This window comes from Cyphellophora attinorum (genome assembly GCF_001299255.1).
Source record: "Cyphellophora attinorum strain CBS 131958 chromosome Unknown Contig12, whole genome shotgun sequence".
Lineage (NCBI taxonomy): Eukaryota > Fungi > Ascomycota > Eurotiomycetes > Chaetothyriales > Cyphellophoraceae > Cyphellophora > Cyphellophora attinorum.
In genome coordinates, this window is record NW_017253240.1 from 317,243 (window position 1) to 337,728 (window position 20,486).

The window sequence follows — 20,486 nt, forward strand, 5'->3', positions numbered from 1 at the left end:
TGGCGATAAAGCAACAACTTCGACCTTGCGTCTGAGTTCAGCCGATGGTCATGTTCAGTCGAACGATGAGACACACGAAATGTACTTCGTACCTGACGAGAACTTTGAAAGGGACAGCCCGGCAAGAGTAGCTTGAAAGAGAGTAGCGTGGCAGGGGTGGGAAGCGCTGCGGAAGATCGACTCTGGCTCTTGGCGCATTGAGACTGTGCAGGACATGCGAAGGCTCGAGACGCCTACACATCAGCGAGGTCTTCCCATCACACCATAGTATTGTAATTGCATGTCAGTTGAGGCGCATCAAATGCGAAAGGCGATTTCTTTGTTACATTCACTTGTCACTTAGCGGCGTGAATGCCGCTAGCCGCAGCCTGGTCATCCAGAGTCTTCTTCAGTTCAACTTCGATACTTCGCTCTTTGCGCTCTGGTCAGCGTTTGCCTTCTTTTGCTACAGGAGGACTCCCGTCATACAAATCAGAAGTCTCTCCGTTCCAAGAAGTTGCCTCCTTCCGCTCCTTCCACACCAGCATGTCGACCAACGGCGAAGCACGTACTAAGCGCCGCGCCAGCCCAATTTCTGCCATTGAGCGACCGAAGAAGCAACTGAAGCAAGAGAACGGAGTAACGACGCCAGGAGAAGCGACTCCAAGAAACGGCTCAGTGTATGATATCGATCCCACCCAGCAAGACACCGTCCCGGTCCTCCCCACTGCCGCAGCCGCTGGCGACTCACCCGAATGGCAAGCGACAATAGAAAAGGTCATCAAGAGCGTAGTATCTATCCATTTCTGCCAGACTTGTTCCTTTGATACAGATTTGTCGACGTCGAGTCAGGCAACGGGCTTTGTGGTGGATGCGGAGCGAGGCTACATCCTCACGAATCGCCATGTTGTTGGCTCAGGACCTTTCTGGGGCTACTGTGTCTTTGACAACCATGAAGAGGCAAGATTCTTGTTGGATGGGAGGACGCATGCTAACGAGTACAGTGCGACGTACGGCCTGTCTACCGCGATCCTGTCCACGACTTCGGTATCCTCAAATTCGATCCCAAAGCCATCAAGTACATGGACGTAACTGCCTTGAAACTACAACCAGAGTCAGCAAAGGTCGGCGTTGAGGTTCGAGTGGTTGGTAACGATGCCGGAGAAAAGCTGAGCATTCTGTCCGGCGTCATCAGTCGTCTAGACCGAAATGCTCCAGAATATGGCGAAGGGTACAGCGACTTCAACACAAATTACATTCAGGCCGCAGCTGCTGCAACAGGAGGCTCGTCTGGCAGTCCGGTCGTCAACCTCAACGGAAACGCCATTGCCTTGCAAGCTGGCGGTCGCGTCGACGGCGCTGCCACAGACTACTTCCTACCTCTCGATCGACCAGCCCGAGCGCTACGTTGTCTACAACAAAATGAACCAATCACGAGAGGGACAATACAGACTCAGTGGGTTCTGAAACCCTTCGACGATTGTAGACGGCTAGCTTGACGCCGAACTGGGAATCTGCGGCACGAAAAGCGTTTCCCAAGGACAACAGCATGCTCGTTGCAGAAGTGGTCTTACCTGAAGGTCCTGGTGACAAGAAGATCCAAGAGGGCGACGTGTTGATTAAGGTCAATGGCGAACTTCTCACGTCATTCGTTAAGCTCGATGCAATACTAGACTCCAGCGTTGATCGGAAGGTGCACTTGCTTGTTCAACGAGGAGGCGAGGACATCGAATTCTCGTTAGACGTTGGCGATCTCCACGCCATTACACCTGATCGCTTCGTGACCGTCGCTGGTGGCAGTTTCCACAACCTCTCATACCAACAAGCCCGGCTGTATGCTATTGCCTGCAAAGGACTCTATGTATGTGAAGCGGCCGGCTCCTTCAAGATGGAAAGCTCTCTTTCTGGCTGGATCATCGACAGTGTGGATCAGAAACCTACACCTGATCTCGATACATTCATCGAAGTCATGAAGACAATACCGGACAAAGCTCGAGTCGTCATTTCGTACCGGCATATTCGCGATCTCCACACGAAAGCCGTGAGCGTTGTTCACATTGACCGGCACTGGCACCCAAAGATGCGACTCTCGGTCCGCAATGATGAGACAGGGCTCTGGGACTTCAAAGATGTGGACAAGGCACTCGAGGCGCAGCCATTGGAACCCAAGTCAGCCAGCTTCATACAGCTTGATGGAGTAACACAACCTGCAGCTGCTGAGATCGTACGATCTTTTGTCAAAATCTCCTGCTATATGCCCGTTAAGATCGATGGCTACCCACAAGCACGTCGAAACTGCTTTGGAGTAGTCATTGATGCCGAGCAAGGGCTGGTGATTGTGTCACGAGCCATAGTGCCCTACGACTTGTGCGATATCACTGTGACTGTTGCAGATTCGATACAAGTCGAAGGCAAAGTCGTCTTCTTGCACCCTCTGACGAACTACACGATTGTCAAATATGATCCGACATTAGTCAATGCGCCCGTCAAGACCGCGAAGCTGTCAGACGAAATGATGAAGCAAGGTCAGGAGACGATCTTTGTCGGCTTTAACCAGAATCAGAGAGTCGTGGTAGCCAAAACAACAGTCACAGACATCACGGCGGTAGGGATTCCAGCAAATGCCGCAGCGCCTCGGTATCGTGCTGTCAACCTGGATGCCATCACTGTCGATACCAGTCTCAGCGGACAATGCTCGTCAGGAGCTCTCATTGGCAGTGACGGCACTGTGCAGGCATTATGGATGGCTTACATGGGTGAGCGCACGCAGGGCTCGAATAGGGATACCGAGTATCACCTGGGTCTGGCTACATCGATGATCAAACCCATGGTAGACGACATTCGACATGGCATTATCCCGAAGTTACGAATACTGAACATTGAAAGCTACGTGATCCAGATGTCACAAGCCCGCATCATGGGCGTGTCAGATCAGTGGATTTCCAAGGTAGCGGAAGCCAACCCTGCGCGACATCAGCTTTTCATAGTGAGGAAGGTGGACTGTGGGCCTGCGAATGGCGAGACCGACGGGCAATCTCTGCAAGAAGGCGACATCATCCTCACACTGAACGATCAACTCATTACAAGAGTCTCAGAGTTTGACATCATGTACGACAAGGAGTATCTGGACGCATTGGTGGTTCGTCATGGCAAGGAGTTGCAGCTTAAGGTGCCGACAGTGCCAACGGAAGACCTGGAGACGAGGAGAGCCTTGATCTTCTGCGGAGCGGTGTTGCAGAAACCACATCATGCGGTGCGACAACAGATCAGCAAGCTACACTCGGAAATCTATGTCAGTGCTAGGAGTCGGGGGTCACCGGCATATCAGTACGGACTAGGTATGTCTTCTCCTGGCCAGGCTGAGATGATGGACTTTCTTGCTAACGTGTTCAGCACCGACGAACTTCATCACTCATGTGAACGGCGTCAAGACCAACGACCTGGACTCATTCATGCAGGAAGTGAGCAAGATTGACGACAACACGTACTTCCGACTTCGAGCAATGACATTCGACAATGTGCCGTGGGTGGTGACAATGAAGAAGGTGAGTTTGCCCATGCACTACCTGAGGTCAAATGGCTGCTGACCACTGTACAGAACGATCACTACTTCCCAATGTCGCAATACATCAAAGATCCGAGTAAGCCAACAGGCTGGCAGGTCGTGTCGTACAGTAACAAGCGGAAAGAGGACGAGGGTGCTCCAGTCACCGCCGAAAACATGGAGGAGGGTGCCGACGATGGCAGTGGCGCGGAGGAGCCAGAGTGTCGATAACCTCGACAGCTCATACTGCGGAAGAATAGGCTTCAGAGCGGATATGGAATCCGTTTCCCAAGCACGATTCTTTCACATGCCCGATTCCGACTGGCTGGATCAGGGGCGGGCGGCCCAAATTGGCAGAGATTGCCCTGAATCAAGTGCTTGATACCATACTTTGGGCTCTGCAGTAAATAGTAATTGAAGATGCTCGAGAACACGTTGGCTCTACTGTATACCTAGTAATCACTCTACCGTGTATGAAATGTACTCAAAGGAATGGAGGACGCGTCAAGTGATAGAAGCAGAAGGAAAGGCCATCACTCAGTCACGGAGGGCAGCGGACTAGTGTGACCTTGTGAATCGTGATTCCTTTGTTTGGAGGCCGATTTCGTCACTGGCGCTTTCCCTCCTGGCGACATCAGAAAACTTGTTCTGAGACTGCCACAGTTTTCCATCGCACTCTCCCATATCCCATCTATTGCTCAACTCTGTGATCATTGCAATCACTTCTACTACCACAGACCACAAGATAATCACCCTCTGCATATCCCTAGCCCACCACAATGTCTCTATCCGACATCAACCCCCAGATCGACCCCGGTGCAGATGCTCGTGTGCCTACTGACGTCGGTTCTACACCTGCGACCACCAACGGTGCTACAAATGGCGCCGCGGGGTTGAAGGACACTGCTGTCAACAGTGAGGTGTGTTGATGCCCTACAGCCAGTAGCGAAATTCAGCTAATAGCCGCAGTCATCTATCCCACCACGTCAGCGACCAAACTAACCCAGAGCCAGGCGCTGCACAGGCTTACGACTCAGTCAAGAATGCTCAGATCACCCAGGATCTTGCCAACGGTATTCCCACCATACACTCTGTCCGAAGACTGTACTCATACATCAAAGGTCCCGTGGCCACCTCTGTCAAGAATGAAGCCAATGCTACGAGCAACGAATTCTCGGCGCTTGCTGGCTCCCGTCAGACGCCTGCCCACTCGGCCGCCAACGATACTCCTCTGACACGTAAGAAAACCTACCATACATCCAGCAAAGGCTGACATCAAACATAGACTACCACTCCTTCTTCTACACCCTCCTTAGCTGGAAGAACCCCCGCGCTACCGGTGCTACTTTCGCCAGCGTCCTCGTCTTCATCTTTGCCTGCCGATATCTTCCCATCATTCGATATGCTCTCAAGCTTACATGGATGACTCTTGGTGGTGAGCATATCTTTCACTCGCAAGACGAACTGATCTGACATCCACAGTCGTCACACTGGCCGAGACTGCAACGAAGCTGGCTGCTGGTGGGAGCTTGACCTCATCTATCCGTCCTAGACGTTACTACAAGATCCCAAAGGAGACACTCGAGGCTACACTGGACGATGTCGAGCAGCTTATCAACTTCTTCGTCATTGAGTCTCAGCGTGTCGTCTTTGCTGAGAACATTCTCGTCACTGGAGCTGTAAGTCACCATAGCTTGCCATCTCCAACAAGACTAACACCTACAGATCTTCCTTGCGACCTTCCTCTCCTACTACCTTGTCAAGCTCCTCCCTTTCTGGGGCATGGCTCTCCTCGGCGCTTCCGTCATCTTCCTCGGTCCTCTCATCTACGTCATGAATCAGGAACTGATCGACTCCAACATCGAACATGCTACCAAAGTCGTTACCCAGCAAACCCAGCAAGTCAAGGAGATTGCTGGTCAGCACACTGGCAAGGCTCTCGAATCTGCTCGCACCTATGCTGGTGAGTATGCTGGCGCCGCCTCCGACCTTCTCGGCAAGTCCCGCCAGAAGATTCCCGCATTGAACAACTCGGTCAAGAAGGAGGACTTTCCTACCGCTCCCAAGACCACTCTTCCATCCGAGCCTGTTCGATCCGACCCTGTCGGTCCTGCGACCACCACCTCCGGAAGCGAGATCAAGCCCGAGCCAGTTCCTGCATCTTGAGCGGGAGCTGCAGCATCATGAACAGCATCATGAATATGTGGACGATTGAGACGACAAAGGCTGAGTCGATGACATCCCTGAGTTCATGAGACGACATGCCATCTTGTGCGCGTACAACGAGCCACTATGACAGAGATCACCGATTCCTGCGACGAGGACTCGGAAAGCCTCGCGTATAGGAGACAACAGGGACCCTTTGCGACCTGTCTCCTCTTCGTCGAGACTGGCGATAGATTGACTTGAATTTTCCATCGAGCAAAGGCGCTCTTACCAGCAGCAGCATTGGGCGTTAAAGAAGTTATGTATCAATAGAAAGCAAGCTAAGCATCCAGTACTCAAGCGAAGCAATGGCATTATTATCCTGCATACTCGTTATCACCACTTCTTCCATTTCGCTAGTTCCCACTTTCAGAAGCAGCCTGGTACCCTTTCTCCCCAAATCATGCGAGGTACTCCTGAGACTTGTACTAAATCTTGGCCCAGGTAAATGGGACCATCTCTTCATCTTGTTCTTATCACACCCCCAACTGACCTGGCCCCATCAGATTCCCGCTGTCTCAACGCCTCTTTCCCCCTTTTCGCTTTCTTCTCGGCCCATCATCCTCCTCCTCCTCGCTGCTCTCTTCCACCTCACCCTCTTCGAACTCGCTCTCCGTTGGACTCCGACCGGCCGGCGTCCACGGCGGACTATGCTCCTCGTCGTTGTCATCATCAGCAGTCATCCCAGCAGCCATTTCGCCCCTGGCCGGCGTTTCCACACTAGGCAAAACATCATCCTGGACTCGCTGACCAGCTCGCCCCTGCCGACTAGCTCGCCCTTGCTGACTGACTCGCGTCGCAGGCACATTGCCCCATTGACCAAGACCCAGCGCTTCCGCCTCAGGTTGCTGCAATAGGGCTGCTCGTAGTCGGGCGCGACGGGCTGCGTCGAGGGCTTCCTCGCGCTCGGCTTCTTCCCGTGCTTCGCGATCCTGACGCATGATCTGTGCCAAAGAAGGCTGCGCCGCCAACGCCGCTCGCAGTTCCGCGCGATGGGCAGCGTCTCGGCGTGCTTCAATTTCTTCTCGGTCTGCCACATCGGCAAGGGCCTCGCGCACGACCTCTGGCGTCCAAATGTTCTCAGGACGCGTGCCAGTAGAAGTGGTGGTGGGATTGTTGGGGTTGGAAGGCGGATGGGTAGCGGTGATTGTGGGCGCGGAAGGTGTGGCTGAGTGGTTGGTGCGGGCGCGACTGCGGTTCTCGATGAGGCGGCGAAAAGCTGTTCCGGGAGGGTGAGCAGTACGACCAGCAATTCGAGACGCGTCGGGAGTGGATGCTGTGGTAGGGCCTTCGCCAGGCGCAGAGGTGCGAGGAGGAGCAGCGGAGGTGCTAGGAGGAGCAGCGGATGTGTGGTCAGGAGCGCTGTCGGAACTCGAAGGGGCGGGGGTGGCGGTGGTGGGATTGTCGAGGTCGAAAATGACGGGATAATTAGCTGCGACCGTCGGTGCCATGCTAGGTGTGGTCGATAGGGGGGGGTAGGCGCGTTGATCGGTGGCGTGAAGAGGGTCGGGTCCGGGAAGGAGAGCCATACCACTGGGGAGGCGAGCTGTATGAGGAGTGGATGCTGCTGTGGCGGGAGACGCGTTATGTGTGACCGTGCGAGGAGCATGCGAGCCCGTACCGTCGTGATTCGCGGTGGTGCGAAGAGCACTCGTTTCTGGAGCGACGGCAGCAGCAGCAGCGCTGAGCTCTTCTAGCCCAGCGGCATGGAACTCTGGAGTGTTGGCGATGGAGGCGGCAGCTTCTAGTCTCGGATCCGCCTTGGGTCTCTAGCAGGACGACCGTCATGGGTAAGGGTGCGAGGAGGAACATCATATCGTAGTCCAGCGGCTTGGAAGTCTTCGATGGTCTCTGCGGTGGTGGCGGGAGCAGGTTCTGGAGCTGGGGGAGGAGTTGGTGTTCGGAAGAGGGGCGGGGTCTGGAAGGGTGAGGAGGAGGAGGAGGAGGAGGAAGAAGAAGAAGAGGAGGAGCGGTTCTTGTTGTTGGTGTTGGGGGAATCGTCAGCCATGGTAGCGGTTGTCGGCTGGCTATGGGTGATCTGAGAAGGCGCTGGCGTGTATTGCTGTGTATGGAAGAAGCAGAAGGAGAATATGTTCCTGGCGTATCACTATGTAGGCTCATGTGTGGAATCGTGTGTCTGTGTTTGTGTTTGTGCATGAATGGGCTTGCTTGCTCTGGAGGCCTCCGGCATGGTCTTTACCGTCCAAGTGGAAGGAAGTATTGTTCAGACGCAGGCTGCGCGCAAGTCGTGTATGTTAACGCGCTGAAGACGTTCTCTTACCTATTCTTGAATGCACTTCCAGACTCCACGATGTTCTCTCACCTGTTCTTGATTGCACTTCCACACTCCACGCCAGACCATACCAGAGACATATCAAAGCACGCTTCCAGAGTTCAAGTCCTCCAGACGGACACACAAGAGCTCAGCAATCGCAACGATGTCCGCCAACACGAACAACGACAACAATGCCACCACCAACAACAACCAATCCTCCTCCTTAGCCCTCTCCGCGCCGCCGCATAATTCTCCGCAAGCACCTCGTCCTCGTCGTATGTCGCTTCACCATGGCGAGATCGGACCCATCCCCTGGGAAATCGAGATTCATGCACCGGAGACTGAGCAGGAGAAGGAATTGAGAGAACGGTGGGACGAGACTGGAGAGTACATGAAGAGGTACTTCGACTCAAAGGGGAATTTGATGACGAGTGTGGGCGAGGTTGGGGAGGAGTACACGAGAGAGTACTTGAGGGCACGGACCTTGAGCGAGAATTTCAGGGCGATGGCTCTGAAGGGCCAGAACGTGTGGGGAAAGCAGGAGAAGAAGATTGAGGCTGAGAGTCAGGACGATGCTTCGATGGACATCGGTGACGACGAGGATGTGGCCATGGAGCTCAGTGATGGTGAGGAGGACGAGGATACTGCTCCTGCAGGTGCGATCGCCACCACTACTGCTGCTTCTGGCTCTGTTCGTCTCCCTGCTGTCGCTCATGCACCAGAGGAGGCAGGCAGTGCGCCGGTTCCCGCGCGCGTCATTCTGGCAGGCCGTGGTGAGGAGTGGCGAGCCGCACGCCACCAGCGGAACGTGGATGCCGCAAACAAGGTGGTCAAGCAGTGTTGTGCGCTGGGAAAGATGGGGTTCGGGTGTGTTTGCTGGATGAATGCGTTCGATCAGTAATAAGAAGGCAGCAAGGGGTCGGAAGGACGCGAATTAGGCGTCTGAGCGGCCAAGCCGAGGCAACATCCTAAACTTACGGCGGCAACCACGACTCAGCCTTAGCTTGCTCTCGCGTCTGCAACCACACCGACTTGCCCTTCTATGTAGCTGTTCATATCTGGCCCACGAGTGCTTCGCGTTCATATCCTACGACTTAATGCAATAGGTCAGGAAGAGAAGTCTTTTCGGAAGGGGTATGAATTGGGAACTCTTTCGTTCATCTCTCGTTCAAGGTCGAGAGGTACCTCGCCTTTGGCGCTCAAGCCGAAGGCCATGAAATGACCTTCCTGGGACCTCGCCATCGTTATCTCGTGGCTTTGACGGCGTTTGAGCGTCAACCTTGTCTAAGCAGCCTGCACTGAAAGAGTTTCGCACTACTCAAACATTTTTCTGTGGCTGTTGCTTCGCGCCCTCGATGCGGTGCCGGATGGATGATGGGTTTGTCGAAACCTTACATCCAGCAGGAACACCACCATCCACGCTGACCCAACATGCAACAATCGAAGACCTTACCGGCCTCAGCGTCGCGGTCGCGCTGCTTCTCTGCAGCCCTCCACTCCTCAGCTCGCCCTTCGGCAGCCACCTCATCCGGGACTGGAGCGCCTTCGTCGGCAGGATCGCGGATGTAAGAGATAGGAGCTGATGGAGTGTGGCTGACAGGGGCAGCAGGCGGCTTGGCGTACTGACCATAGTACTCTTCCTCCTTGCCTTCATTGTCCTCCTCATGCTCCCAGCCCGGCGCGACCTCCTCACCCCTAGCTCGACGCTCGTCTCTCTCCTTTCTAGCATCCTTCTCGACTTCCTCGCTCGTCTTCTTGCCCCAGCCTGAACCTTCGGTGGCTAACAAGTTGCGGCGACGATTGGGAACGTTCTGCCAGACGCGCTCACGCATGCCGTTCGGTGGGTTCTGGGGGTGGGGGCGGGCGTGTTCATGACCTTCTGGCAGTGAAGGAGCCATGCCTGGATGCGGAGCAGAGTTGTTGTTGGTGTTTGAGACGACGAAGTTTGGTGGGAGCGCAGGACCAATGAAGGGACGACGAACGTGTTCGGGTTCAGCTGAAGGGACGGGACCCTCGCCTAGGTCACGACGAGGCCGAGAGACGTCAGGCTCGCTGGTCGCCGTGATTTCGACGGAGCCGGAATGACCAGAGACAGTGATGTTGGTTGCTCCATTGGCGGCAGCGGCCATGATCTCGGCGTGATGGGCTGCGGTCATACGGGGGTATGGAGGCAGGCTGCTGTTTGGGGTGGCTGACGAGGACGCTGAGGACTGGTTGTTGTTTGACATTGTTGAGCTGCCGGGCGTGAGTCAGCGCACTTTCGCGAACTCGAAAAAGAGTACTTGCGTACTAAATATGCGATCTCGTAAGTGTCTGTCTCCCTTTGTGTTGGGTTTGGACAAGGGCTTCCGGCGCAAAAGAAAGAATGTTCGTGGGTGCTCTGAAAGGTTTTGCGCTTCAGAGAAAAGTAGTGGACGTGTTTTATTGTTGGTGACCTAACACGTGAAACTGTGATAGCCATTTTCGTCACTGTGGTGAAATTGTCTGAGTGGACTGGAGCAGAAATGGCAAAGGAGGCAAGTGCAATCAGTGAAAGCAGGTGAAGGCTAGTCTACTTCGTCTTGGAAATATCCATCTGGATATCTGGGAACCGTATGTCCTCGTGCTGTGTGTGTCTTTGGGCTTAGCATCGAGAACTACATATATACTCAACACTTGAGTATAGTGAACAGAGATTCAGACAGCTGGGACTTGTCCTGTCTCTCTTAATGTTTCTACACCAGTCCGCCCAGGCTGTTCATCATGGTTGATTTATGGTACGAGTCGTGCGTGCACAAGGCCAACAAGCAAGCATATCCCTTTTCGCTTGAACAATGAGTTGCGCCAGAATCCTCTCGAGCAAGCCACTCTAGGACAAACATAGGCACGCAATACATACATACCCTGACGACCAGAGGTCTTCCCTGCCTACTCCTTCCATACCCAAACCCACATCACATCCATACCCAGATTCCTAGGTCCCCAAGTCCACAAACTCCAGCATCGAGCCCAGGAGCCCACCAAGCCTCAAAGCCTCAAAGCCTCAAACACCCAGCAAACACCATCCGAAGATGTCCGCCAACAAGAACATCAAGAACACCAACACCAACAACCGCTCTTCCTCCCCGTCAGCTCTCTTCTCATTACCGTCAGTGACACCGAGTCCTGGTCCGAGCTCTACTTTTGCCGCTGGTCATGCTGCTACTCATGCTGCTGGTCCTGCTGCCGCCGCTTCCGCCCGGAATCTCGCTGAACTCTTTGACCGCACTCAAGACCCACCGTCTCGGGAGCTGGCTCGTCTTACCGTCACCAATGACGGGCCGGTGGCTGCTGCTGGTACTGCTCGTCCTACTCCCATTCCACCTGGTCCTGCTGTCCACGTTCGTCCGCCAAGTCTGGATCCGCCGCAGGCAAGAAGTCCTGGTCAGAATACTTGGTCGCAGCCCCAGGCTCCGCCGCTGCCACCAACGCTCACAATGCGCGAACGCGCTTTTGTAGAAGGTGGGCAGAGACTGGCAGCGATGTCAGAGTCTGAAGGTGCAGGATGGGGGGAGAAGACCACCGAGGAGGTTGAGGAGAACGCTAAGAAGGAAAGAGAGGAGCATAGGGCGAAGGGCGAGGCGATCGCGCCGGGTTGGGAGCATGAGGAAGGAGACGACGCCAACGAAAAAGGTGGCGGTGAGCAGGGGAGGGTGGCGTTGGAGCATATTGATGGCGAGGATGGTGGGGACGCTGCTGTCGCTGCCGCTGCTGCTGCTCGTGCTTCGGGGGCTAATGCAGAGCATGAGCAGGAGATCACCAGAAGCATTCCCAACTATGTCATCCTTGCTGGCCGTGCCGAAGAGTGGCGCGCAGCGTACCGCCAGCGGGATCGAGATGCCGAGCAGGGGGTGGTGCGGGACTGCTGTCTGTTGGGAGAGAGGGCATGGTGGTGTAGTTGTTGGATGTATGGTTTCGACTAGGGAAATGGCCACCGAGAACATCGCAATATTGGATCAAGGATATCTGAGCAGATGTTGGGATAGTGGGCAGTGACGTGTGAGGGGATACTAACCGGATGCATGTTGATGCTGATATCGATGATGTGACATTGGTCTCGATCATAGTTGCGACTTAGGTTTGGACCACGCGGCGTTAGGTTTGGTCTCCGGAATTGGCGAGATAGCTCTGACTTGGAAAGTGCATTTAAATTCGCTGCATGCCTGACGCCATGCCTCCTGATCTCATAAAGACGTAACGGTCTGCTTCAGCAACACCTTGGGCAAGGTAAGCATATCGCTTGTGCACCATACCTCACCAACCTCAAAATATTCCACGATCTTGCCTCGTCGGGTCCGTTAACACAGACTAGCTCGGCTAAAGCAGTAGCTCAAGCCAGCGCACCCATCGGATCCCACAGATCCAACCTCTTCGCTTTGGTGCCCAGAATCTCCTTGATCTCTTTGCCCACATACCCGGGGTCAACCACAACCTGGTAGACGAATTCATCCATCCAAGCGTCCGTCATCACCATGTATCCTTCGGTACCTGCGGATGTGCCCCAAGAGTTCTGGACGCGCCAGCGGATGGGCTTGCCGGTAGAGGGGTCAAGGTGGACTGCTGTTAGGGTCATGGCGTGGGTCACTGTTGAGGACATGTCAGGCTCGGTTCGTTGGAGGAGCACGTCTGGAAGGAGGAGCGAAGCAGAGGAAGGGCAGGTTTGGGAGGGGAACATACTAGCACTCTCCCTTGTCCGCAGACGCTGGGACTTGCTCATGTCCAAGCTGACGTTGAACGCAAGCTTGTAGTCGTAGAGACGCGTGTCCATCGTGCCTGTGGTTGAGTTGGAATATTTGCCCACATCGCTGCCGAAGAAGACTGGGATGCCGGCTTTGAGCATGGAAATAGCGGCGGCTTTCATGGTGGACATGTCCACATTTACATATGTGACTGGGCGGCCACCAACGACATTGCCGAGTCGATCGACGGTGAGCAGCTTCATGTATGGGTTTCGAGGGTCGTTGACGAGGGAGAACATGTCTGAGACCTTGGCGCCTAATGTTCGGAAAGAGTTTGAAGAGGAGATGTCGGCGGCAAAGTCAAGGGGTGTTTTCTGGAGTTGGTGGAATTTGCCATTGCTGTCGTAGTGGTCCCATGAGAACTTGTCTTCAGGCTTAGGTGGTGGACCAAGCATAAGAGTGAGGATGCAGTGGACTTCTTGCAGCATGCGGGCCTTCATGGCTGCGAGCTTTGAGGAGGTGCCGGAAGTGGCCTGCTGCTTGATGGATCGTAGTTTCAGGGCGTCTTCGCGGAGTTTCGAGGTGATGATGCTGCCCATGGCGCCCGAGTTCATGGCGTTGTAGCTGTCGGGGTAGAGTGTCTGCGGGACCAAGCCGTACTTGTGGACGAGGTTGGCTGCCATGTCCCACTGTCCACCGTCACTCACGGGTGATCCTAGCAGTTCTTGCACGATTCGGGAATCGAGGTCCATATCGGAGGTGTCGATGATCTGCTCGAGGAACCAGTTGGACTTCTCAAGTTTGTCCCAGAAGAAGAGATAAGATTGGGATAGCTCAAACTCCTTCAGATTGTACTTCTTCATAATTGGAACCCGCAGAACGTTGGTGGTTGCGAACAGCCAGCATCGTCCTGACGAGCGCTGATTTGTGACTGGACTGCCCTCAAAAGGGATCTTGACATTATAGGTCTGCGTATCGGGCAGTGTAGCAACCTTCTGAGAGATGATGTTTCGGACGTCGTTCTGCATCAAGGCGGACAAGGCCAGGCGATTCTTGGGATCGGCGAGCAGCTGCTTCTCCCATGTCTCAGCGGACGAGATGGAAAGTGATGGTGAGTTAGCATGGGAGGTCAGCATGCCTTTCTCGGTGTCTATCGAAACATAGTCGCGTTCAATGTCTCTATCTTGCATGCGCATGGCGTGCAGGCGCTGGACGAGGAGCGCAGCCTCCTCCCGGTTGGGTGCTGATTGAGACGATCCCATATTGAAGTCGCTGTTGGTGCAGATGTGTGTAATTTCGTTTCAATAGCAGGGTCGTTTATGTATGGAGTGGTGGGAATTGAACGCAATATGCCAGATGATGAGGACAGGCAGATGACCCCAAGTCGCAGGCTGGTCCGCCCCGCGCCGCGGCAAGATAACGGTGGGGTTGTCGCGCTATCCTACAGAGTCTCCGATTGGCCCGGTGTCCGCTTACCCCTGTACATTTCGAGGACCTTGAGAGGCAGAGTCTCGTCTCAGTCAGTCTTACCTTGGTTCAAGGATTACCGTGACGGTCACAATCGTCAGAAGGAGGTGTCTTTTGCGCACTATTGCTCATCGTGGAGTTATCCAAGCCCGAGTGTGCCCTTCATCACCACCCACTCGTCAGACCAGCGCCGCTTGCTTTGCTTGAGCGCACCAGCTTTGAGTCCATCAAGACGGGTATGAGAAGGGTGTAGAAGCTCTTGCAGAATCATGGCCATCTCATCAGCATTTCCGAAGCCTCTGCCATCGACACCTTCTGTGACGAGCTCAGGCCATGCAGCAAATTGACTGAAGCCAAGAACAGGCAATCCTGCGCCAAACATGTCGACAACTTTCATGGGAAGGTCAACACCGGAGCTGCTTGTGTGTAGTGATATGCCGAGGTCTGCAGCCGCCAGAAGTCTGGCATAGTCTGAGAAGCTGAGCCAATCCGTGTAGATGTGCACTTTGCTGAGCATGCCTTGGCTGGTCAGCTTGTCGATGAGAGTCTCGTAGTGCTGCTTCTGTGGCCCCTTTCCGGTGATGACAATGACTACCTCAGGCAGATTGCTTCCTGACGCGGCTCTCTGTGAGTACTGGCAAAGAGCGTCCAACAAGATCGAAAAGTCCTCATCCGGAGTCCAGGAGGTGGACGAAACGAGCAGATACGCTTTCTCGTCTGCCAGGCTGTTGTAGTGCTTCAACACGCTCTTGTATTGCTGGAGGAATGCAAGACGCTTGGTTGCGTCCATTGGCTGGAAAATGTCGGCTGGCCGATCATGCAATGTTCTGATGCTGGCTCGCAGGCCAAGTTGATCGCGGAGAACATGACCCATGGCATCCGTTACAACGATGTGATGTGTCGCGAATGTGGCAAAGAAGAACTCATAAGCCCATGCAATGCGGACGAGGGGATGCTTCTCACCAAGCTTCAACGCAAGTATGCTGTAGCCAAAGTTGTGCCAATCGATGACCATTTTCTGGCCGCGAAGATAGCAGATGACAGTCGCGAGCAGAAGCGTGGGTATTGATGGCGGATTCTGAACCAGGAGCCATTGTGCTGGTCGCACGTGGTATGCCAGTGTCTGCCAGAGAAGCCACACCTGATGCAAAACCTTCAGTGGAGCGACAACCAGGAACAATAGCCGGTTTGACGTCTGCAACCACTTTGCGGGTGATGGGATTGGTACAATGTCGATGAGGTTGTTGTTTTTGATATCATCGTCCAGTTCGGAGTCTATTAGAGTCAGAGACTGTCAAAGAAGTTGGAGTCAGGAAGGGGCGTCAATACCGAGAAATCCCATCAACTGCACCTGCGCACCATTTTGGGCAATGCTCAGAGCATGATATCTCATACGAGGGCTCCGGCCGATGTCGCCCAGAGCCAGCACCTGAACATTGACGTCGCTTGAGCCCTGAACATAGCGTGACGGTCGTACCAACACGAAGACAATGAGGATGGTGACCAGCCCTACAATGATATTCATCTCCAGTGTAGAGATGGCCATCGCAACCTGAGGAGCCCCAGCAGCCCCGCGATGTTCGCCGACGACCCTATCTCTCCCTCATTGCCTCCAGTCGTCGACAATCGGTATCAGTCCGCCTCCCCAAGAACTGTCTGTGAAGTCGAGAATGACGTTGTCCTGCTTGGATGTATCGAAAAATGCTCAGGCCTTGTCTGCTGTGATTGGTAGGTTTCCGCCCTGAGTTTGATTACCCCTGACGTGGTGATCCCTAGCAGTCTCTTTTTCTCCGCCTGCACATGGATCTTCGCCTAAATCGAGTCGACGTTTGTTGACCCCTCGATGATGGACTCGGTGAGCTCGGTCATCCCATGAGATCGCACTGACCCTTTAAACATCTGCGTCCATGCACACATCGCGCTTTCTTGCAGCTCCGACGTCACTCGTACCGACGTCGCATCTCAGTAACCACATGTCAACAATCGCTGCTTGCGCAACATGAGCGCGACATTCACAATGCCAGTGACGAGCGAGTCATTCACCCACGGCCATGCGCATTCTCATTCACACTCGCATGCACATACGCCTGGCCACTCGCGGAAGAATCGATGGGCTCCTTCCTCCTTAGGCAGAATACCTTCCGACTCTCTTGTCAACCAAGCGATTCCAGACACTTCTCCACGGGACGAAGTGATACCTCACGCGCACAACGACGAATTCTTCCACGCAAACGGCATTGCCTCCGCGCCGAGCCTACAGATCGGCCATGTACATAAGCACGGCGGAGAGAAGAGGAAACAGTCAGACGCCGCATACAACCCACCTGTGCAAGCATATCACCAGCCAGCGACCGACAGCGCAACATGGGCAACCCAGCAAATACTGAGGGTGACTGAGCGGTGGCCTTTGATACATGGCATTGTCATCGACGCGGACTCGCGGCGGATATTCTACTTCATGCTGCTCAACCTGGCATTCATGTTTGTCCAGGCGACTTATGGCTACTTGACTGGGTCATTGGGATTGATCAGCGACAGTCTGCACATGTTCTTCGACGTGGTAGGGCTGTTCGTTGGACTCTGCGCGGCTGTCATGAGCAAGTGGCCACCGAGTCTGAAGTTCCCATATGGGTACGTCCTTGGTCTTCAGGCACAATACAATGCAATACTAATACTCGGATAGGTACGGGAAGATCGACACGCTGGCTGGGTTCGCGAACGCAGTCTTCCTCATGCTGATCTCGGTAGAGATTGTGTATCAGGCAGTCGAGCGCCTGTCCAATGGCGCTGATGTGGCCCGCACCACCGAGCTGTTGATAGTGAGCAGTATCGGCCTCGCTGTCAACATGGTCGGCATCATGGCGTTTCACGGTCACCATGGACATGATCATGGACACGATCATGGTCACGCACACAGCCACAGCCACGATCACGCACACTCGCACGAACACAGTCATTCCCATTCGCACGATCACAGCCACTCGCATTCCCACGATCACCACGACCATGACCACGGTCACCACCACTCACCATCCGACATCAATTCTCCTCTCTCGGCATCCGCTTCGCCCACAAAAGGCAGCAAAGCTGCTTCTCCGTCTCACGCGCACCACTCTAACAACATGATGGGCTTGTACCTACACATCATGGCGGACGCCCTTGGCTCCGTCTCTGTCGTCATATCCACAATTCTGATCCAATTCACCGGATGGTCAGGCTGGGACCCCATAGGGTCATTCTTGATCGCAGTTCTCATCTTCGCCAGCGTCATCCCTCTCGTCAGCTCCACAACCAAGATCCTCCTGCTCTCATTAAACTCAGATATCGAGTACAATCTCCGAGACATCCTGGCAGGTGTTAGCAACATCCGCGGCGTGGTCGGCTACTCGGTGCCCAAATTTTGGCTAGAGGACATTAAGAAGGATGCTGGTGGACATGGGCATCATCATCATGGTCACAGTCATGATCACGACCATCATCACGGGCATGAGAGGAAGAGCTCAGACTGTGCTCAAAGCGATGATGAAGAAACAACGACAGTGCTTGGACTGATGCATGTCATTGCGAGCACGTCCGCAGACTTGCACGATGTCGAGCGTCGGACGAGTGCTTATTTACGTGCGAGGAAGATGGATGTTGTCATACAGGTAGAGCGGGAAGGCGAGGGTCGGTGTTGGTGTGGAGGTGGGAAAGTAACATAGCGATATGGCTTGTAATATAGCATTCTACGTGGCGTACAGAGGATGTGCTTCCTGTGGATATTAGAAGTCCGAAGGACGGAAAGGTCTGGATACCCCTTGTGATTAGCGGAAATGTATCGCACTCGCAACGATGCAGACATATCATGAAATCAACCATGGAATAGCGGGTTCCCGTTCGGTCGAGACCTAAGTCGGACTGCTCCTTTCAGACCTGCATAATGTGCTGTGGAAGCCAAGGCCAGCATCATCACATGGAAGGCACCAATACTAGGAAATTCCGAATTTCTACCGTGTCTTTGACTCACCTGACATTTCACGTCACTTCGAAGCTTCAACGCGCAATACCAGTCACAAGCTGTCATTGGCATCGTGTCTGCAACAGCTGCCAGACATCGATACCTCGAGTCGCAATGCTGAGCTTGTCGTCGGCTGTATGAGCCCTGGCGATCTCTCCGCCGTCGCCGATGAGGTCCGCGCTCTGCCGTAGTATGCTTGCTCCTCCACAGAACCGACCAGGACGTCGATGTGGTAAGTACTGACCTCTCGCGGCGCCCTTTGGAGGATGTCCCGTCGAGCGCCGTCAGTATTTTTGCCTCTTCTCGAACCAGATGGCCAGAAAGCAGCGCACATCGCGCCCTCATTGCTCTCTACCATGCGTCCAACTCTGCGACAACGGTCGGGCATGACCCACCCGAAATGGCAACGCATAAAGGGTCAGTGCACTCTGCGGTACATGCAAGCCACTCCTTACACAGTACTGCTCCATTCGTCGATCAAAAGCACGGGCGGCTTTCTGCTGCTACGGTTCGCCAAAGGGTCGATCTCGGTACCCGTCTTCTGCCAAGAGCGTCCGCTCAACCTTAAACATTGCATCCACATCGTTCAACACAAATTTTCTTCCATAGGGCTGTGCTTTGCGATAGCGGTGTGTTTGGTTGAGGAAGGAGGGTCCAGGCTCCAGAAGAAAGGGTCTCGAGATATGTCCACAATGGCATTCGAGATCAGGAGTGCAGATTGCATTCTCGCTCTGGTTGCTATGGGTTTGTTTGCCATATTTCACTGCTGCTCACCCTAGACCACCTATAACTATCTTCTACATGTCGAGTGGTAAGTGAGCCTGCTCAGTCAATCAGGTAGAAGTGCTAATTGCAACTTACAGTCAATGTGTCGGAGGATGCGAGTCCAGCCAACATCAATTTGAAGCAGCTCAAGGAGGCTATCCCGGCAGAGTGCTTCCAGTCATCAGCTACCACATCGCTACTGTACCTGGCCAGAGATATCATCTATGCGGCAGCACTGGTCTATACCGCCCTACAGATCGACTCGATCCCAAGTCCATGGCTGCAGGCGGTGGCATGGCTAGCCTACACATTTGCCCAAGGATGTGTTGGCACTGGTCTGTGGATCCTTGCCCATGAGTGTGGTCATGGCGCTTTCTCTCCCTACAAAGGACTCAACGACTTCGTTGGATGGGTAGTGCACTCGTTTCTCTTGGTGCCGTATTTCTCTTGGCAGATAACACATGCTCGGCATCATCGATACACGGGCAACATTGCTAGAGACGTTGTGTTCGTACCGCCGACAGAGACAGAACTGAAGGAGGGCAACCACCGCTTGAGCAAGTTGCTAGAGCACGCCGAGGACACACCTCTGGTCACCTTGGCACGACTCGTCCAGTTCCAATTGATCGGCTGGCAGGTGTACCTCGTGTCCAATGCAACGGCTGGCAAGAAAAGCTTACCTGACACTGATAATGCGACGACGTCTTCGACCACAGCGAATCATTTCACTTTGACTAGTCGTCTCTTCAGCCCGAGTCAGCGATGGTCAGTGTTGCTAACCGACATTGGCCTTCTTCTAACATTCGGTTTCCTCTACTTTGTCTCGACCCGCGTGGGCGTTAAGACAACGCTTCTCCTGTACCTGGTCCCATACCTCTGGGTTCATCACTGGCTAGGTATGCATACCTCTTCGCCCACTCACCACACCCCTTGCTAATAAAACGACAGTCGCAATCACATACCTCCACCATACCCACCCCGACATACCCTACCATACCGAAGAAACCTGGACGTTCACCAAAGGCGCGATGGGCACCGTCGACCGCAGCTGCATGGGTTTCATTGGCCGCCACTTCTTCCATGAAATCGTCGACTATCATGCAGTCCACCATTTGTTTCCCAAGATCCCATTCTATCATGCCGAACGAGCTACTCACGCCATCACGCCTCTTATGGGCGACCGATATATGGAGGCAAAGAATGAATCATTCTTGGGATCATTGTACAGTACTTTCAAGTCTTGCAACTATGTTGCTGAGAGGCGTGATGAGAAGAATCAGGCTGGGACTGGGCAGCTCTTTTGGGTGTTGAAGCGTGAGTAGTACGAGGTATCATGCCTAGGTGCTCGTTGAAGCTGCGGCATCTAAAGGCGCATTTACGAAGGGTGGGCATAACGAGAATAGAGGTCTTCACGGACCATAGACTAGATCATTGGATCAGACACGGCCTAGCCGTTCTTTGCACCGTTCAGCACTAACTGTTGAAAGAAAAGCAAGTGACTTTTGTGCCTGAACGTGGAAGACGTGGTAGTGGGTTCCACTAAGCTCGAGGGCCAAG

At 54.0% G+C, this 20,486-nt stretch overlaps 10 protein-coding genes across 10 annotated transcripts; 6 read left to right on the forward strand and 4 right to left on the reverse strand.

The window, feature by feature from the left end:
• Window positions 1–525: 525 nt before the first annotated feature.
• AB675_7568 (Pro-apoptotic serine protease) lies at window positions 526–3,754 on the forward strand (the record flags this gene model as incomplete). The annotated part of the gene is made up of 5 exons (XM_018147947.1): window positions 526–918; window positions 984–1,439; window positions 1,466–3,317; window positions 3,373–3,524; window positions 3,578–3,754. The coding sequence occupies 5 exons, from the start codon at window positions 526–528 to the stop codon at window positions 3,752–3,754; spliced, it is 3,030 nt and encodes a 1,009-aa protein (XP_018000418.1).
• A 548-nt stretch (window positions 3,755–4,302) lies between these two features.
• AB675_7569 (uncharacterized protein) lies at window positions 4,303–5,689 on the forward strand (the record flags this gene model as incomplete). The annotated part of the gene is made up of 6 exons (XM_018147948.1): window positions 4,303–4,443; window positions 4,493–4,508; window positions 4,537–4,761; window positions 4,809–4,958; window positions 5,006–5,202; window positions 5,249–5,689. The coding sequence occupies 6 exons, from the start codon at window positions 4,303–4,305 to the stop codon at window positions 5,687–5,689; spliced, it is 1,170 nt and encodes a 389-aa protein (XP_018000515.1).
• Window positions 5,690–6,246: 557 nt separating this feature from the next.
• AB675_7570 (uncharacterized protein) lies at window positions 6,247–7,736 on the reverse strand (the record flags this gene model as incomplete). Its single annotated transcript, XM_018147950.1, has 2 exons — window positions 6,247–7,488; window positions 7,539–7,736. 2 exons carry the CDS (start codon window positions 7,734–7,736, stop codon window positions 6,247–6,249), a joined length of 1,440 nt encoding a protein of 479 aa, XP_018000340.1.
• A 430-nt stretch (window positions 7,737–8,166) lies between these two features.
• Window positions 8,167–8,904, forward strand: AB675_7571 (uncharacterized protein; the record flags this gene model as incomplete). Its single annotated transcript, XM_018147951.1, has 1 exon — window positions 8,167–8,904. One exon carries the CDS (start codon window positions 8,167–8,169, stop codon window positions 8,902–8,904), a length of 738 nt encoding a protein of 245 aa, XP_018000576.1.
• Window positions 8,905–9,394: 490 nt separating this feature from the next.
• On the reverse strand, window positions 9,395–10,231 carry AB675_7572 (uncharacterized protein; the record flags this gene model as incomplete). The annotated part of the gene is made up of 1 exon (XM_018147952.1): window positions 9,395–10,231. One exon carries the CDS (start codon window positions 10,229–10,231, stop codon window positions 9,395–9,397), a length of 837 nt encoding a protein of 278 aa, XP_018000434.1.
• An 822-nt stretch (window positions 10,232–11,053) lies between these two features.
• AB675_7573 (uncharacterized protein) lies at window positions 11,054–11,944 on the forward strand (the record flags this gene model as incomplete). The annotated part of the gene is made up of 1 exon (XM_018147953.1): window positions 11,054–11,944. The coding sequence occupies one exon, from the start codon at window positions 11,054–11,056 to the stop codon at window positions 11,942–11,944; it is 891 nt and encodes a 296-aa protein (XP_018000285.1).
• A 407-nt stretch (window positions 11,945–12,351) lies between these two features.
• AB675_7574 (Cysteine proteinase 1, mitochondrial) lies at window positions 12,352–13,962 on the reverse strand (the record flags this gene model as incomplete). Its single annotated transcript, XM_018147954.1, has 1 exon — window positions 12,352–13,962. The coding sequence occupies one exon, from the start codon at window positions 13,960–13,962 to the stop codon at window positions 12,352–12,354; it is 1,611 nt and encodes a 536-aa protein (XP_018000525.1).
• A 344-nt stretch (window positions 13,963–14,306) lies between these two features.
• On the reverse strand, window positions 14,307–15,713 carry AB675_7575 (Chitobiosyldiphosphodolichol beta-mannosyltransferase; the record flags this gene model as incomplete). The annotated part of the gene is made up of 2 exons (XM_018147955.1): window positions 14,307–15,442; window positions 15,497–15,713. 2 exons carry the CDS (start codon window positions 15,711–15,713, stop codon window positions 14,307–14,309), a joined length of 1,353 nt encoding a protein of 450 aa, XP_018000380.1.
• A 471-nt stretch (window positions 15,714–16,184) lies between these two features.
• On the forward strand, window positions 16,185–17,868 carry AB675_7576 (putative zinc transporter cis4; the record flags this gene model as incomplete). Its single annotated transcript, XM_018147956.1, has 2 exons — window positions 16,185–16,798; window positions 16,851–17,868. 2 exons carry the CDS (start codon window positions 16,185–16,187, stop codon window positions 17,866–17,868), a joined length of 1,632 nt encoding a protein of 543 aa, XP_018000239.1.
• Window positions 17,869–18,965: 1,097 nt separating this feature from the next.
• On the forward strand, window positions 18,966–20,251 carry AB675_7577 (Delta(12) fatty acid desaturase; the record flags this gene model as incomplete). The annotated part of the gene is made up of 3 exons (XM_018147957.1): window positions 18,966–18,975; window positions 19,028–19,825; window positions 19,878–20,251. 3 exons carry the CDS (start codon window positions 18,966–18,968, stop codon window positions 20,249–20,251), a joined length of 1,182 nt encoding a protein of 393 aa, XP_018000477.1.
• Window positions 20,252–20,486: the final 235 nt, after the last annotated feature.